The sequence below is a fragment of the Pezoporus flaviventris genome, unplaced genomic scaffold, assembly GCF_033815535.1.
Source record: "Pezoporus flaviventris isolate CSIRO_AGI_PZ_B2104156 unplaced genomic scaffold, CSIRO_AGI_Pfla_v1 ptg000031l, whole genome shotgun sequence".
NCBI classification, from domain to species: Eukaryota; Metazoa; Chordata; class Aves; order Psittaciformes; family Psittacidae; genus Pezoporus; species Pezoporus flaviventris.
In genome coordinates, this window is record NW_026892579.1 from 34,945,936 (window position 1) to 34,963,979 (window position 18,044).

At 39.5% G+C, this 18,044-nt stretch overlaps 1 protein-coding gene and 1 long non-coding RNA gene across 5 annotated transcripts in view; one reads left to right on the top strand and one right to left on the bottom strand.

The window, feature by feature from the left end:
• LOC133272942 (uncharacterized) overlaps positions 1 to 13,157 on the top strand; it is a 30,837-nt gene extending 17,680 nt beyond the window's left edge. Inside the window, exon 2 of the long non-coding RNA XR_009744612.1 lies at positions 13,029 to 13,157. This is a non-coding gene — a long non-coding RNA (uncharacterized LOC133272942). The remainder of the gene's footprint in view (positions 1 to 13,028) is intronic.
• Positions 1 to 14,224, bottom strand: part of FBXO25 (F-box protein 25) — a 29,028-nt gene extending 14,804 nt beyond the window's left edge. Inside the window, exons 1-5 of one of the 4 annotated variants that reach the window (XM_061460703.1) lie at positions 13,774 to 14,222; positions 13,513 to 13,654; positions 5,970 to 6,073; positions 4,821 to 4,870; positions 3,043 to 3,135 (exon numbers count right to left, since the gene is read on the bottom strand). In XM_061460703.1, coding sequence (XP_061316687.1) covers positions 3,043 to 3,135; positions 4,821 to 4,870; positions 5,970 to 6,073; positions 13,513 to 13,649 — 384 coding nt within the window. In that variant the 5' untranslated portion in view covers positions 13,650 to 13,654; positions 13,774 to 14,222. Of the gene's footprint in view, positions 1 to 3,042; positions 3,136 to 4,820; positions 4,871 to 5,969; positions 6,074 to 13,512; positions 13,655 to 13,773 lie in introns of all 4 variants that reach the window. The other 3 variants (XM_061460700.1, XM_061460701.1, XM_061460702.1) reach the window with 3 other exon arrangements.
• Between the last annotated feature and the right edge of the window lie 3,820 nt (positions 14,225 to 18,044).

The window sequence follows — 18,044 nt, forward strand, 5'->3', positions numbered from 1 at the left end:
CTGTAGCATCAACTACTGGCACAGAGGTAGACAAGGAAAAAGCCTGCCAAAAATTATTTTGTATCTTCATTTCTAAAACACTGCTTTGACAGTACATTCAACATTAATTTTCCTTTGGAAGAAGAGAGAATACACCTGTTCTCTCCCTGATTTAATAACGCTCCTTCTGGCTTCTCTGCATGTTCCCTGACAAAACGTTATGTGCTATGAAATGAGGGAATAATTCTCCTGATGTATTTAAATATAAGCAATCTATTTATACAGTTTTTGAGACTAGATATCAGGACCTTTATATTGGCATTTTCAAAGACTTTTAGTTTGATTAATAATTTGGAGCACACATAGAGGTCCCTGGCAGTTTGCCAGTTCAAGCAAGTACGTACATTTCTCTGGATTAATTTTAAAAAATTCAGTTATGTGACTCAGACTAAAGTTCAAATCAGAGAAACAAATTCCACCTGGCTCATTTTAATAAAGAGCTCCTTTTCACTGAAGGTTAATATGGCAGGATTAGGACAATTTTACCAGGTGCATGAGTACAAGCATCTGACACGAGTTCAGTCTTGCAGTGCATAGCCATGGCTTATGTTGTCTACTAGAGAGTTTAACTTTGATTGGATCAACTGTTTATTCAAATGGCAACATCTTTTAAAAAGACCATCCATATCCAACTTAATTTATCAGATATTTAACAGGTAAGAAATGATCACTGTATCTAATGTGAGGCATCCCTGCCCACAGCAGCGTGGTTGGAACTAGGTGGTCTCCTTTCCAACCCCAACCATTCTATGATTCTGTATTACAGCACAAACAAGTATAGAAAAACAGCTGATCCCACCTCCTTCCCTCACATCCCACCTTAAAAGGGTACTGGGCAGATATCTATTTAACTTTTAGTAATGATTTAATAATAGTTAGAGAATCAAAATGAATCATCTCTGTGGTCTGGGATCAAAGAAACGCTATCCAGTAGGGCTTGATATTTATCTTGATTTATATCTTGCTATCTTAAATGAAACAAGCAGAACACACATAGAAGTTTGTTATTATTGTGTTTATGTATAACTAAGAATAACTCTTAGAGGAAAAGCAATAGGAACTGCTGCACTGCATTAAATGAGATCTACAGAAAACATCACCACCACTAAAAACTTCAGGGAAGTAAATGAGAACTTATGTACAGCAGATAGGCATGAGATGACCTACTTCTCAGTTGCAAACTGGCTTAAAACCTGATAGAGCAGATTAAGGAACGATTTTATAAATCTGCTGCAACTTCGCATATTACTGACATCTACAGATTGGACTGGATTACAGATGCCGTAACTTGTTAGATACAACGCCACAAATGTTTCTCGAGTCACCAAGTTCTATGGCTACAGAATAAGCAGCAGCTGTCATTCATGTTGATCATATTTCTTAGCAGCTCAGTAACTTTTAAGGTCTTAGATGTATCATTTCTGTACATCTGCGTCAGGTGGCCTGCATCACCTCAGAGAAACCAAGGCAAAGACATAATTAAGTTTTTGTAGCCATAAAACAAAAAAAAATTTAAGAATTTGCAAATAAATTCTAAAATGTCAAAAGGATTTTGGAAACATGCCTGCTATTTTAAATCCATCCTCATTTCTTCACATCTGCCACTACTGTAGGAGCGGTTTGGATCACAACACCAAACTTCTGAATTTTAAAGTACTGAACCTTTCTCAACAATCTGAAGCCTGGCTAATGAACAGAGGAGAAACCAGTCAATGGGCTGGTCAATGTTAGACTTTGTTCCCACCAAATCTTTTGAGCAACCCAGCTCAGGCACTGCAACATCTCAAAACCACATAAAATTCTAGTTCTGGATTCATTCTACATATTCATCATTCAAGTGAGGCACTAAAGTTGACACTTGGTACTGAAGTTATAACGCAAATCACCTTCTTTAGGTGCTTTTTTTAATTATTACTGTTTGAGGCTGAAAAGCCTTGGGAAAGATCAAGGTTCTTGTTTCTGCTCCCAAAACAGCATTAAACAAGGCAATGTTCTAAACCACAATGCTACATATATCAAAAACAGAACTGCAAGGGAATAAAACAAGCAAGCACCCTACCCACTGGCCTGGAAGCAAATCCTTTTTGCTTTGTTTCCTATGGTCCCACATCTCTTGTTTTTATGGAAGTATAATACACTGTCCCAGCTTTACAAGGATAGGTAGAAAGTGTTTTCTCTCCAAATACTCTACGACCTAGTGGTAAGGGTGTTCTCTTGATATGTTTATTTAATTTGTGCCTCTTCAAGTTCTGGATGCATTCCAATCACTACATAATTTGTGAACAGCCTTACCGCTGAACTGTAGTCCTGATACTTCTCACATTTTGAGCTTCTCTAAGAGTTGGAAAAAGCACTTTACTACCTCAAGTTAGAAGACAAAAAACTTAGGCTAGAGAAAGATCAGTATCTCCCACAACAGGTACTTCCAAGGAGTAACTGGTTAGACATAGAGGAAATTAAGGGTGGAGGTTCAACTTTAAGGGATATTAAGAAAGGTAAAGGCAGCTATATCTCATCCTAGCTTAAGTGTTCCATGAATCGCAGGACTGTTAAGAAGCTTCGGAAGAAACAAACTGCAGAATATTTACAAATCAAAGAGTCTTCTGGAAACTGCTATTTTAAACACATTTAAAATGTAGCATATTTAAGATGAATTATGCTTTACTATTTTGGGTTGCATAGGAATTATTTTGCCTTTAAAGAGAGTTCACCACACAGACTGATGAACAACAAGAGAAACTACCACCAGTGTTTCCCTGTAAATACACATCACACTGCCCATCACCATCCTCCTCAAGCTATAGGCTTTCACAGAACAATACAATGAATTTTCACCAAAGAAAAACTGCTCAGTTTGAAGTTGTGTCATCAGTATAAATTACATATGAACATGGTATTACAATCACAAATAATCTGCTGTTCAGGGCAAAATTATTTCTTTTATACACATAGGCACATCAGCAAAAGCATTTTAAAAATAGGCATATAAAATAAAGAGCTTACTTTGACCACGTAATTGAACCTTCTGATGTCCTGAATAGCACTTGAAAAGTCTAAGCGGTTAAAAGCTTCTCCCAAAGTGCAATAGCCATGTCTCTGAGAGGAAGAATAAACACACTTTAAATGGAGAGAAACAAAGATAAAATTGAGGAAAATATTCTATAAAGCACTCTTCTATGCAACTAATGCTTATGTATACCATGTTCCCTGGAAATATAATGGATCTAGACTAAAGATTTATTTAGTTTCTTGTAGAACAGATGAAACCAGATATGCCATTTGGTACTAACAGGTGCATAGGCATTATTACTCAACAGCAAGGCCTTTAAATTCATACTAGTCATGCAATCTCTAATCACTGCTATTTGAGTGCCCTGGGAATCTAGTCTACTATGGCATGGGCACGCACTGGCACTCTCTTCATGGCAATCACATTCCCCATTTGCCTCAGCACAAGGGAGAGTTGTTTGTACAACAGCCTGAGCTTACAACTGTAGGCATTAACTGTCCAAGTTTATGCTCATATTTGAGGGTAAGAACACAGCTACTTGCTCCTGGGGCTGGAAAAACAAATGGTCTCAACATCTAGAATTTATTTTCTGTGTGCTAAAACTTTAGGCACAATTTTTCTTAGGTACCAAGAGCAATTGCATTTTCTTTTGATACTTCTGCACAGGTGACTTAGGGTGAAAATGGAAGTTTTAGAGGCTTGAGTTGTGTAACTACTTAGGGTGGTAGCAGCAGCCTAAAATGACATGGGGTCACATAAGCCAAGTATAGTTAGAGCTACAAAGCCACATAGGTGACTTGGAGTGAACATAAAGAGGCTAGAAAAAACCCTACAATTGGTGATAGAGATAGTTGCAGGGCAGCGCGCTAGTATGGCTCATCAGCACAGGGGAGGAGAGGAATAAATAATTATCTGAACTTTATTCCTACATAGACTTCCTCGGTAAATTATGTGATGAAAAGATAGCAGTACAATTCAAGCCAATGAAATCCAGCAACAGGAGACAGTTAACTACCCACTGAAGAGTGGTAGTAATTGCTGCCTATTGGTTAATGACTGAATTCATGATTGCACTGCTTGCTCATCCAAGACTCAAGCATGCTGCATACTTAGAACATGCACAACTTGGCTGGCTAACAGCAGGAATTAGCACTTACAGAAAACAAAAGTAATGTTGAAATTTAAATATTTGTGGCTGTTCTCTGGCTGAACAGTTAGGCTTAAACATGCTAACATGAAGTACATTTCCTTGAACAGAAGGAAGCAGATTTCTATGTAACTTTAGCTCTACCTTTCTCAATGTAGCATTATGACAAAATTACTTAAAGAGCATCTCCTATTTCATTTCAGATGTATACCTGAACTTGTTTTGATTTTATTTTCAGTGCTCCCGCATGGCATGTTTCACATGTTTCTTATCAAGACCTTCTTACTCTTGTCATTTTGCCCTAAAATTCAGTATCCAGTTTGAAAAACAACTTTCCTAGTTGTGAAACAGCCATTTCAAAGTCAAGAAAGATTATAACCTGTAAGGAAAATTACAGTCCCTCTAAATTAGTTTCAGATAAGCTTAAATTGTTGCTTTGAATTTTTTTGGTTCAAGTATGCTCATTCCTTGCTACTTTTCATTCTGCTACTTAACTTTTTACTCTAAGCTGTTGGATTTATACAAATACTTGGAAGGGATTAATGATTAATTGTAACCATCCCTATTTTGTTGATTGAGAAGCACAAAGATTGTAGGAATTGACCCACTGCATGTAGGACTTACCTCCCTGGTGCTTTCTTTATGAACATAGATCCACTTTTCACGATAAAAACCTAAAATAGAAATATAAGCCGTTTTAGGCTTCTGCTTTAGAAAGAAGTTGAACAAAACAGACCATGCTCAATAAAATGGTTCATAAGACAGGAGTGATGGTAAAACAGTTTTAACACAGGAAGTTATAAAGGCTGAAGAGAATGACTACAAATTTTCAGAAGTTACATACTTCAAAAAAATAAAGGAAGAATTAAGTAATTTTATAAATCGGAGTTGGCACAGAATTGGCAGATGTAGCACAACTTCTGTCAACTGTGTACCAACAACAGTCAATTTCTCCTATGAAATGCCTCATCTTTTTTAACCCAACAGGCTCTTTAGCATTTAAGACAGTAAAGTACAGAAACAGACAACTTTTTGTTCCTGACTACTCTACCCCTCTAATCTGTTTTCTTCTGTAAAGGTGCCTGCTCTGTACTCACTTGGTTGAACGAGTTGCAGAATACTGCAAAGAAGTCAATTATACAAGACTAATAAAGGCAATTAGGCAGATCTTCACCTTGCAGAACTGTAGCATGGCATCAAATGAAAGCACGCTCTTAAATATAAGCCACTTGAAACTTTTGAAACACTTTAAGCTCAGACAAGCCTGGGGAAGCTTGCAGCTTTCTGCAAGACCATCTCTGTTACAATTTTGGGAATATACAAATAATGAAGATAATTTTTCTTCCAGAAATTCAATCCTGATGAAGTCTTCACCAAGAGCTGTAGGTATTACTACAAAATGCATTTATTTATTAACTGATTCTGAAGTTGCATCACCAATTATAAAGCTGCTTTTGTAAGAAGCTCCCAAAAGCATCCAGAATAATTTAATCTAAAACTAGTCCACAAAATAGTGGTTAGTATTAGAAGACATTTATTATTCAGGAATTACTATTCTTAAATGAATTACCTTTGGGAAAAAACAAACCCCACACAACAGACGATCAATGCCATAGTTCAATTAAGACTTAACCACTTCTGACAGAAGAACTTGTTCCCAATACAGAAGTAAACATAGAAGGCTACTCTATAGATGAATATAAATTAATGGCTATTATACAATTTTGCTGAACCTACAGAAGTCTCCTAAAATAAATGAAAAACCAGCCTTACATTGTGTGTTATTCGTACAATGATCTTTTTTCCTTTTCTTGGCTGCAAACTCACAGTCTTCAGTACTGTATATTGCTTCATCCTCACCATCACCAGTTATGATGCTGAAATAAACACATCTAATTAAAACAGCAGTGATTACATATTTAAGATGCAAATGGCTCATAATTCTCTGTATTAAAGTCTGCCAGCTGGAATAAAAGTTATATTTTTAATGATGATGTCCTACTTGGTGGTCAATAGCAACACATATCTTATGAGAAGCTGTCTTCTTTTCCTCCTAGTGGGGTTGAATTTTGTGTCAAAATTATTAAACACACCACAGTATCTTACTAATGAGTACCTTAATAAGTCATTGCGGACATTTAGGAAGGACTGCTAAGGAGACAGTACTAAGTGGGTAACTGCCTGTCTGCGAAGGTCTGGTGTACAAAAGTTCATTATGTGAAAGGGACCAAGCCTTGAAAAACTGTGCACACAGGTAAAAGTCAACACAGAATTATTGCACATCCTTGCACAGGCAGAAAGCCAGCAAAGACAAGCATCTCTCTTACTACTGTCAACCTGAGAGCAAAGAAAGTCTGTCTTTTAACAAATGCCTAAATCACAACACTGTATGTAATGTAGATGTCAGACTCCTACTCATGCCACTGACAGGTAACTATGAACCCTAACACTGAGTACTATACTGAATAATTATATAGATAGTGTATATATATATATATACACACACAAAGAAACTATTAAAAAGGTTTTGCTGGATAAACTACCCTTTCCAAAATCCATTTACACTTAAAAGCTGTCTGTGCTACATAAAGTCTGCAGTTTCAGAAAGTTTTGTTTTCCACTTTTGCAGATAATTAGAAGGACCAGCAATACAGATAAGAATGGGTGCTCATTTTTCTAGCACTGAGAAGAAAGATATTTCCTATGAAGGCCACTCTTGCACAGATAGCCAATATAACTAAGGATATGAAGTAGTGAAGTTTGAGGTACTGCAGGACTACTGGATTTTGCCATTATTATTCCTTGACCAGAAGGTTATATATAAAACTCCTCCCATTCATTACTTTTTTTTTTTTTAACCTGAATTTGTCAGATGAATCTACTTATCAATGTTAGTGAGTAACTTCAAATTTCACTAGCAGCAGCTGAACACTAAAACTGAAAGACACCAGTTCATTCTGAAATTACCTGTATTTGGGCATTAAGTGGCAAAAAAAAATATTCTATTAGCCTGTGCTACTAGCTTTACAATTAAAATTTTAAGGCTTGAACCATCTGTTAGAGAGGATGACTAAACAACACTGTAAAAAAGCCTTGTTTTTTCCATTGCTCTAATCAGTAAATACTACCAACTCAAAAATACACAAGTTAAGAAGATTCAGAAATAGAAAATTGGTTTTGTCTTTGGTTTAAATGCTGGGAAAGAAGCTAACATACCTCTACATCCAGATAGACCTCAATACAAAGTGAGGGCCTTAGTTCATGTCCTACCATTTTTAAAGCAGAGGATAATGACTCAATGACTTCATTATTCTATGCAACACTGCCAAACATTGTATCTGGTCAAACAGCAAAAGTTTGACGAAAAGGAACCGGCAACTGACAAAAGCTGACTATCAACACTGATAAGTTACTTTGATTACTTAACAATCTAATTCATTTGGATTTTTCCAAAGTTATCACAGCTCACTAAAATGATTAATTTAATTATGGTTTTGCATATTGACTGAATCACCTTGTCATCATGTGAGAAGTTACTGCAGAATCTGAGAAGTTGCTGCAGAATCAGAAATAGAGCCCAAAGCCCAAACAGTTTTATTATCCTAACAACAGAAAAGAGTGGAGAGCTATGGCCTGATACTCTGCAATACAATTCAGGGAGAACAGAAACACCCATGCACATTGACACAGTGCGATGGGGAGAGTGGGGGAGGCAGCATTCCTGAAAGTCTGGATTATAAGAGGAAGGTTATTCTGGCAGGATTCCTTCTTTTGTTCCCAGAGAGGAGAGGAAGTGTCCCTAGAAAGCAAATCAGACCAGTAACATTCCTGAAGTGATTTAAAGCTCCTCTCCCCACCCCCAATAACATGCACTTCCTCAAGCATCAAATAAAAAAGGCAGTTTAAGGACAGTCAATTAATAGAAGGAATTTTGAGGATGAAGAGGGCTATTTCAAACACCTCTGCTGACATTCAAATTCACCTGTGACATTCCTGGAATTCTTCGTGTCACTTTAAGGATGAATTTAACTGGTCCCTCTGAGGATCTGCTCATACGAGGCTTTACTTCATGTTCTGTCCCACCTTACATGAAGAGTCCTTCCCTACTTATCCATAACCATCACCATTCTTCTCAACAAATTTTGAGTCTCTTACCATGAAAAGAACGGTACCATAGACATCAGCAGAACAGGACAGAAATACAGGCACATCCCCAGAATCTGTTAGCCTTCCTTTCAGAAACCTTGAAAGCTGCTCGGTAAGTAACACAGCTGCTCCACCATTTCCAAAAGCAACCCCTTAACACCAAACTAAGCCACAAGAAACCAAATCAAGCACTGCACCTGCCATATGGTATAACATAAGCCTTAATTTAATGTTTTTACCATAATACCACACATGACATCTGAGTGCACCTGGAAAGATTTAAATACATCCTTAATACTGCCAATTCACAGCTATTCTCACTTTCTTGTCTTGATAATACACTTAAGAAATTATTCTAAAGCTTACAAAAGCAAAGTACCTGGTGTCCTTAGGACTACAGTAGCCTACATAAAGCATCCAAGAATTCTGGCTTTTTCAAAAAAAGTAATTTCATAGCAGTATTTAACCTCTTGGTATGACACTTAAAATGCTGGAAAACTAGACAGGGCTATCTGACCTTCCAATTGTTCTGAGTTATTGCTTCTTTTCTCAGTGAAGGAATGCTCTCCAAGCAATCACCTACAGGAGCACACTGAGTGTTTTAGAAGAGACTGAAAGCCATTTACAGCTTGACCCATAGAAAATCCCGAGTTGCACCAAGTAACCTTACAGAATATTTGTTAAATGCCAAAATTATCTAAAACTAGATTCAAATTTAAGGACTTCTTTCCAGTGCCAAAACCACTTTCATGAACACTGTGTCTCACAGAACTGGACAACAGACACCAGGCTTAAATTACTACCCTGCCAGCCCAAGTAGCTCATATGAGCCTGACCCACAAAAAGAGACTACCACCATCATGAAAATCTAGTCATAGATTTTTGTAGAACCAAAATAGTATGGCTCTTGCTTTCTTTTACCTTAAAAGAAAGTATAAAACTGCTTTACACCTAAGTTGCAGGCTACTGAGAAGTGTTTATATACAATTCTGTAAGGCAGTACTGCTCTCTCCCCCATCAAGCTTCCAGGACTCAGTGCCATGGCACTGGAAATAAATATCTGTGCTAGAATTTATAGGCACAAATTGCAGGTAGTCATGACCACAGAACTTAAGTGAGCATTGCCTCAATCACATTTTCAGCTCCTGCATACCTTGAGGCACTCTCCACTTGTTACATACCATTAATTATCCAAATAAGAGCTGCAGAACTGAGGGTCCCCTTTTTCCCACCTCAGTTTCCATAAATTGAACTAATTTAAAGTGCAAATACTGCAGCATTATTTCAAATTATTTGAATTGCCCCTGCACAAATAAATCCGTTTGTTCAAGAAAACTTCTATCTTCAAACCCGGGCTGACGGAGCTCGTCTAGCCTTGTATGGCCTTCCATCAAAGAGAAGGGCACTCTTACAAAACCTATGACCTGTGGACTTTGCTGTCACCATCCTAGCTAGCTAGGCCTTGGCAGTTAAACCTCAGGTGTAAGAGTGGGGCTAGTTCTGCGCAAGCTGCGCTTCACCTAAAAAATATCCACTGCGCAGGCTGGAAGGGCTTAATCTCACTTGTCTGTATGGACAGGCGAGGGTCTAAACGGCAGGTGACAAGGTGCATGGGAAGCTGGAGATCCAACGCTGCATGTGGGCGGACCAGTGCATGGATAGCTCGAGATTGCTCAGGAGTTGACAGTCATGGTTGGACACTTCCTGATTGCCTAAGCAGCCTTTTTTTTCCAACCAGATTTGGATATCCCACATGCCCTTGGTCATCGTGCTTGTAGTAAGCATGGTTAAAGCCCTTCCCAAATCTTTGCTCGTGAAGCCAAGCCATCAATCAATCAATCATTGGATCCACCCCCTTTTTGATTAATTCATCAAATGGGTTCATCACGTCACTGGATAACTAAGATAATAGGGTAAAAATTTTTATTTTAAAAGAAACATATTTTTCAAGTAAATTATTTACATCTTGAAGGTTAATCTGTGAATCTGTTGGTGATACAATCTTCTTAATTTCTGAAGAGAAAGCATTTGTAATGGATAAAAGAAAGCCTGGCAAGTAACTAACTAGGTATATTTTCTCTCACAAGAGAGAACAGAAGTAAAAGAATGTTTCAGTCAACAACATATCTTGAGTTTATTTCTTTTTAAAGGGAAACTGCCATAACTGCTCCCTAGAATGAAATACTCAAGTACTACCTTTAGCAGTGATTCTACAGAATATTTTGATGAAAAATATTATTTATTAATGGGTTAGGACAGCCAGACTAGCTTACACCATGATCCCTCTGCACAGGGCAGTTTAGGAAGAGACAAGTTAAGTATTTATGTATTGTTTATTATGCTTTTTTCACAAGGAAGGAAGAATTTTATCAAGCCTCATTCTTACTTAGTGCTACATCATGTTAACAAACATCCTAAGCTGAGCTGTCTATCCAATATACATAGATAACTGTTTCCAAATAGCTTAAAATGGTACACAGAACCATCTGCCAGCAAGACACAGTACACTGCTGTACTTCAATACAGAGTCCCACACATAGGACAGAAGAATCCCATGCCCAGGTATATGCTGGCTATAGACTGGATAGGAAGCACTTTTGCAGAAAAGGAGGCAGGGGTCTTGTGCATAACAAGCTGAACACAGGTCAGCAGTGTACCCTTGTGTTGTACAAGGCCAACTGCACCCTAGTCCGAGTTAACGAAAGTGTATCCTGCAGACTGAAAGAAGTAATCGCCCTCCTTCATCTGACATGAGAAACGGCATCCGGAGTACTGTGCCTAGTCTGGGGCTCAAGGATACAATAAAACATAGTCATACTGGAACAAGTCAAGTGGGGAGTTATCAAGGTGATCAAGTACTGGAGCACATGACACACGAGGGTAAGAACAGAGCTTGTTCAATGTTGAGGTGGTGGTGGAGGGAAATCTGATCACTGTCAATATCTAATATAAGGGTATGAATAAGATAGAGCTAGACTTTAAGGTTAGAGGAGATGGGCAGTAATAAGTCAAGTGGTAATGGACACAGTGTGTGATAAGAGAAATTCTTTTGAGATTGGGGGGTGGGGACAGCGCAATAACAAACAAACAAAAAAAATCACAGTGAAGGTAATGGAACTTAGAATATGAATCCAGAGGGATTTCCATTTTTGGAAATGCATGAAGCTCAACACGGCAAGGCCTTATACAATCCAACCTCAATTGGTCCTCCTTTGTGCTTAGACCAGATGATAGTCGGATGTCCTTTTCACCCTAAAGGGTTCTATAATACTGTGCAAATAAACATTAATTGCTTTTTAGCAGCAAAGGTTAACTCATAGATCCAAAGTTCAAGTCATAGATATGAAGTTCAAGTTGTAGTCATAGACAGGAAGTTCAAGTGGTAGTGAAATTACTCCTAAGTAATGATACATTGCCAAGAAGTACCAATTTCAATTCTGTAGTCTAAGTTCTGACAACATACATTTTTAACTGAACAGACATAAGCAGCATAAAATTTAAAACAGGGCCAAAGACAATGGTGTGGTTTGGCTTCGCTAAGTAAGCGGTAAGTAAGATGAAGATGAGGAACTGCTACAGATGAGGGCATCTGCCACGCACTAGGTTGGTCCCAGAGTCTGAGATTCTGGCAAATTAGCAAACTAGCCTAAGAAACCCAAATCATGAAAGCTCCCCCCACCGCCGAGCACTTCACAGCCAGTCCCTTCAAACTAATGTACCTATTTCAGTCCTCTGACCTCTAATGCTCATCTCCTGCCCCGCCCCCCCCCCCCCCCCCCCCCCCCCCCCCAAGGAGTTAACTTAAAACAGTTTCTAGCAAGACAACTCCAAAGGAGATCATTGGTAAGTTCTTTCAAGTCTAAGAGGGGGGGGGAAATAATCTAGTATTCTTGCTTGAAGAAGCAATAAAAATACCTCATTTTGATCTCTGAAAACATACATATGTATTTATTTAGTATCAGAAGAGCAAAGGTCTTAATGTTACCCATAAAGATACTGATCACTTCTGTCAAATAGCCAAACAATATTAATTGAAGCAACCTACAAGATATAATTACTTAGTAACTGCAAATGGCTATCAAAGCTAAATTAGATTTCCTTTCATTTGCCAATTATATTAAAGATATACAAAAGAGGAAAGAAAAGATTTTTTTCAGGTGTATTTAAGGCCACTTTCGTGTCATAGGCTTACTAAACACTCTTCTAGACAATGTAGTTTTTTGTATCCAGAGTGGCTAGACTGTATAGAAAAATAAGCCCAAGTAAGATCATTGACAAATAAAAAGAAAAAAAAAAAAGCAGTAACAACAGGTCAAGAAAAGATTCATAATTCTTCACTGCTTGATAACCCTCTTGAAGTTTATTTCACAAATTTAGAATACACAGGTGTACAACTACAGCAAGTCCTACTTTGCCAGTAAATTCCCTCTGAATCAGATCAGTTACTGTATGATTTACTGGACTAAAAACAAAACAATGAAAGTTCCCTTTCCTCACTGTGAGCACATTACACTGGAGTTTAAGACCAAGAATGCTATCCTTGAGAGTTACTTCTTCATGGAGAAACCAAGCAGAAGTTTGTTTGGACAGAGCTACTGACAATCACAGTATCACACCAATCTGTGGGCATCTGCCACAAGTATTACTTTAGTTGCTTTTAACATATCTTTCTCACCTGTTCTACAGCAGCATACACAGACGTATCTTGTGTTAGAGAATTACCTTAAAATTATGATTACTGTGTATTTTGGACTGCTTTAAACAAACAGTCCTAATCCAACACCCAGTCAACAGAAAGTCTTCATTCATTTCCAGGTAACATTTCAGTATGCCTGTTGCACTTGCAATTTAGCTTTTAAGTAATACTTGACAGGGTTGTTTTTTTTTTTTTTTTAGGACATACAACATAAGATGGGATCCATCTGCCTAAAATAGGCAACCTGCAAAGCAGTTACAAGAGGCAGACAATCTCCATAGGGGTCTCCTGTCTGTCTAACTAAACTAAACACATGGTTGCATTTGTATACTTCCAGAATATGCAGATGATATCATTTACCACAAACATTTGCAGCCTGAAATTAAGTCATTCTTTGTCTTCCCACCTGCTATTAACTCATGCAGAATCATTTTATTTTTCTTTTTAAAGAAAAAAACACAAACACAAACTTACACAGTGTGACTGATATCCTTCAACTGATTATTCCCATCCTCAAGTGGAGGACTGAAGGGTTCACATCGTTTCCATCCATCTTCTGTTTTAATCCATCTCCATCCAGGGGATCTCCAGTCTTGCCCCAGAAACGGCATGGCTTCTGTAGAAGCAGCGAGATTATTTGTGTATTGTATTGTGTATGCAATTATACAGAAGCTGTAAAACTTCTGTGGATTTTCAACTTTCTCTTTAACCTTAAAAAAAAAAAAAAATGATTACCTTGAGGAAAGAAAGTACTCTGTACACTCGTAGAATGGTTTGGGTTGGGAGGGCCCTTAAGATCATCTAGTCCCACCCCCTGCTGTCATGGGTGGAGACACCTTCCACTAGACCAGAGTGCTCACAACCCCATCAAACCTGGCCTTCAACACTTCCAGGGACAGGGCAGGCCACAGCTTCTCTGGGAAACTTATCACCTCACCACCCTCGCAGGAAAGAGCTTCTTCCTAATATCTAAACTAAATCTACCCTCTGTCATTCCCCTTTGTCTTGTCAGTACATGTTCTTGTAAGAAGTCCCTCTCCAGATTTCCTGTAGGCCCCGTTTAGGTATTAGGGTGTGCCCAGAGCCTTCTCCAGGCTGAACAACCCCAGCTCTCTGGGCCTCTCTTCACAGGAGAGGCCACAAAGGTGATCAGAAGGCTGGAATACCTCTCCCCAGAATTACACACAATATTCCAAGTGAGGTCTCAAGAGAACAGAGTAGAGGGGCAGGATCACCTCCTTCGACCTGCTGGTCACACTCCTTTTGATGCAGCCCAGGATATGGCTGGCTTTCTGGGCTGTGAGTGCACACTGAAGCCAGCTCATGTTCATTTTCTCATCAACCAATACCCTCAAATCCTTCTCTTCAGGGCTGCTCTCAACCCATTTTCCACCCAACCTGTAGCTGTGCCTGGGATTACCCCGACTGAGGTGCAGGACCTTGTCGAACCTCATGAGGTTGGCATTATCCCACCTCACAAGCGTGTCAAGGTCCCTCTGGATGGCATCCCTTCCCTCCAGTGTATCAACCAAACCACACAGCCTGGTGTCATTGTCAAACTTCCTGAGGGTGCATTCAATCCCACTGTTCATGCTCCTGTCATGGTTTAAGCCCAGCTGGTAACTCAGAACCACGCAACTGCTCACTCCCCTCCATTTTCCCCTCTGCTCCCAGCAGAATGCAGAGGAGAACTGAAAAATGTAACTCCCACGGGCTGAGATAAGAACACTCCAGTAACTAAGGTATAACACAAACCACTGCTGCTACCACTAGTAATAGTAATAAGGGAAACAACAAAGGGAGATAATATAAAACTAAAAAGGGAAAAAATACCAACAATAAACACAAGTGATGCACAATACAATTGCTCGCCACTTGCCAACTGATATCAGCCCAACCCCAGCAGCAATCTCGGCCCCGCCAGGTAACTCCCCCCAGTTTATAACACGCTGTGGTTTGGAATATCCCTTTGGGCAGTTTGGATCAGGTGTCCTGTCTCTGCTTCCTCCCGGCTTTCCTATGCACCTCCTCACTGGCAGAGCATGAGACTGAAAAGTCATTGATTGGAGTACGCATTACTCAGCAACAATTAGAACACTGGTGTGCTACCATCATTGTTCTCGGGCTAAAGCCAAAACACAGCACTGCATCAGCTGCTAAAACGAGAAAAATAACTGTTGCAGCTGAACACGGGACAGTCACTGACAAAGACATTAAACAACACCAGTCCCAGTACCAATCCCTGGAGAACACCTCTCATTACTGGTCTCCACTTGGACGTCAAGCCGCTGACCACAACTCTTTTGAGTGCAACCGTCCAGCCAGCTCCTTAACCACCAAGTCATCTCTCTGTCAAATCCTTGTCCCCCACTTTAGAGACAAGGATGTCGTGCAGGACAGTATCAAACGCCTTGCAAAAACCCATGCAGATTACATCAGTGGCTCTTCCCTTATCCACCAATGCTGTAACACCACTGTAGGAGGCCACCAAATTTGACAGGTTCAACTTGCCCTTAGTGAAGCCATGTTTGCTCCTGTTCCCGTGCAGCCTATCGACACTGCCACCACCCTACTCCTCCAGGCAGGCTCCAGACACCTCCACCAGCTCGTACTGCTCCTCACTCCTAGCCCCGGCTCCTTCCAAAACCCCTGTGCCCGCCCTGACTCTAACACCTTGTCCCACACGACTCCAGCTGCACACATCCCTCAGACCGAGACCCAAACCCGCCAGGCCGTGCGCACGCTTCACACACACGGTGCCACCGCCCCCCTCGCACGCCGTGTCGCTCACCGCTGACCCCACCGCCCCGGCCATGCCGGCCACCGCCCCGCCTCACCTCACCTCAGCACGACAGCACCACCCCTCCGCACGGCCCCGCCGCTATTGACGGAAGTAACATGGGGCTGCGCTCGCCGCGCCCCGCACCACGCTGATTGGCTGTCGGCTGCCGCGTTTGTTGCTACCCGGCAGCGCCCTACGCCATTGGAGGAAGGGGCGCGGTGGCGTCACTGGCCCGGCACGTCACGTGATGGGGGGAGCGAGGCGCACGTGTCAATGTTTTGGTCCGCGGGGGCGGGGCGAGCGGGCCTTGTGGCTCCTGTGCCCCTTCGTTTGGCGTGTGCTGCTCAATTAATAAAGTCGTCAATAGCTGAGGTACTTTAATAATTGAGAGCTCCCTTCCGTGAATATTCGCTGCTGCTCATACCCAGCTGTTGCAGGTTTTTTTACCTGCTGGCTTCAGCATGTTTATATTAGTTATACATAAAGGGAGCTGCAACGGTGAGGGTTTTATTTGTGTTGTTTTCTAGTACCCAACCATTTATTATAAGACTCTGTGTACATGTGGTTTCAGTCCAAACCTCTAGAAATCCTGTGCTAATCAACAAGCAGATGTAAAGTGATTGTTGCCCATAGTTAGTGCGAAGCCATCTCCTCTATGGCAAGTTAAGATCTCTCTACCCTTTAACAGAAGTATTTTCGCTCTTTAGTATTTTATATTTAGTGAGGGGTTTTTGTTCTTTTTTTTTTTTTTAACAAAAGCTAATACATTTTCAAATGAGCAAATTTTGACATATTTCCCGTGGAAGGAAGAGTTGCAATCTCAAGAGTCCAAACTCCTACCTGTAAAAAATTCATCTGGGGTATTTAGGTTCCAGGAAGACTGACAGTTATTTTGAAATATTTTTTTTTTACGTGTAGCACAAGTCTATGTTAAAAATGTACAAAAGAGAATGTGTTATTTTCTGGTGATGTGAAATAGTAAAATAACATAATAGAAACTTGAAACTTTGAAGAGGAAATGAGGAAACTTTGAACACTATTCTAATCAATCTAAGCAGCTCAAACAATTCTTGAGTAATTTAATAACGATTGACAGCATTCTGTTTCAGACATTCTTCATAAAATTCTATGTGGATTTTTCTGTTCTGGTGCTACAGTCCTCATCTGGACCTTCTCTGTTACATTTTACTTAATGCTAAAGCAGTTTAAGCCTTTGCAGTCGCAATTGAACAAACTGGTCTGCAGTGTAGCTCTTAATTACTTTTGATTATTTCAGAGGGATGTAAAGTCAATATTGCATTAAACCCATATGGTCTCCTGTTCTGCAACTGGAATGGTTACCCTTATTGTTGGTAGAAGGACTATGTGTGTAGTACAGGTGAGACACCAGATCATTGCCACATTGACATGAAATTAGAAGACCTAAATAAAATGGAAAATTCCATCTTCTCTATTAAATTACTTAGAGTATGATTTCTATTTAATAAGTCACAGCAAAGGTGAATTCCCTAAATGACTTTGCGCTGATAGAAAGGCAATCTATTTTGATTTTAGGTTACTTTGCTTGTAAGTGCTGAGACACATGATTAAAAGCAAAATAAATGTGTTACTTAGTGTGGTTTAGGGTAATCTCATGGAGAAGGTAAACAATATTCATCAGTATTAGTACTTCTTGAGATACCTGGTTTGGAAGTAGACGTCATGTTTATAGGATTCCCTTTCACCTTTTCTTAAAATGTACATTATGATAAATGTAAATGGCCTTCTCTCCCTCAGGAGAGTAATTTTCATTTTGCTGAGTAATCTCTATACATATTTCAAAGAATGGAGTAGTTATGCCATATAATACCACAGCCTGATTCAGTTACTTAGCAACATTTAATGCTAACAAAAAGAAATGGGAAAGTGATACAGCAGCGATAAAATCATTAGACAGCAGAAAGGAGCTAATTACTACAATGAACACAGAAGTCATAATATTTTATATGTTAAAAAAAAAAAAACAAAACAAAACGGAAAAGAACACATAATCCAAGCAGCTGTCATTTTTCCAAGGAGCCAGTTGCTTTATAGTTCCATTTTTCAGGAGAGCTCCCAGTCTGGGAAAAAAGAGCAAAGCTTAGACAAAAGTATCATTGGCAAAAATATTACTCAATGTGTGATTTCCTGTGTATTACACAGTTCTTCAGAAATTTCATTTGTGGTTGGCATTATTTTTATTAAC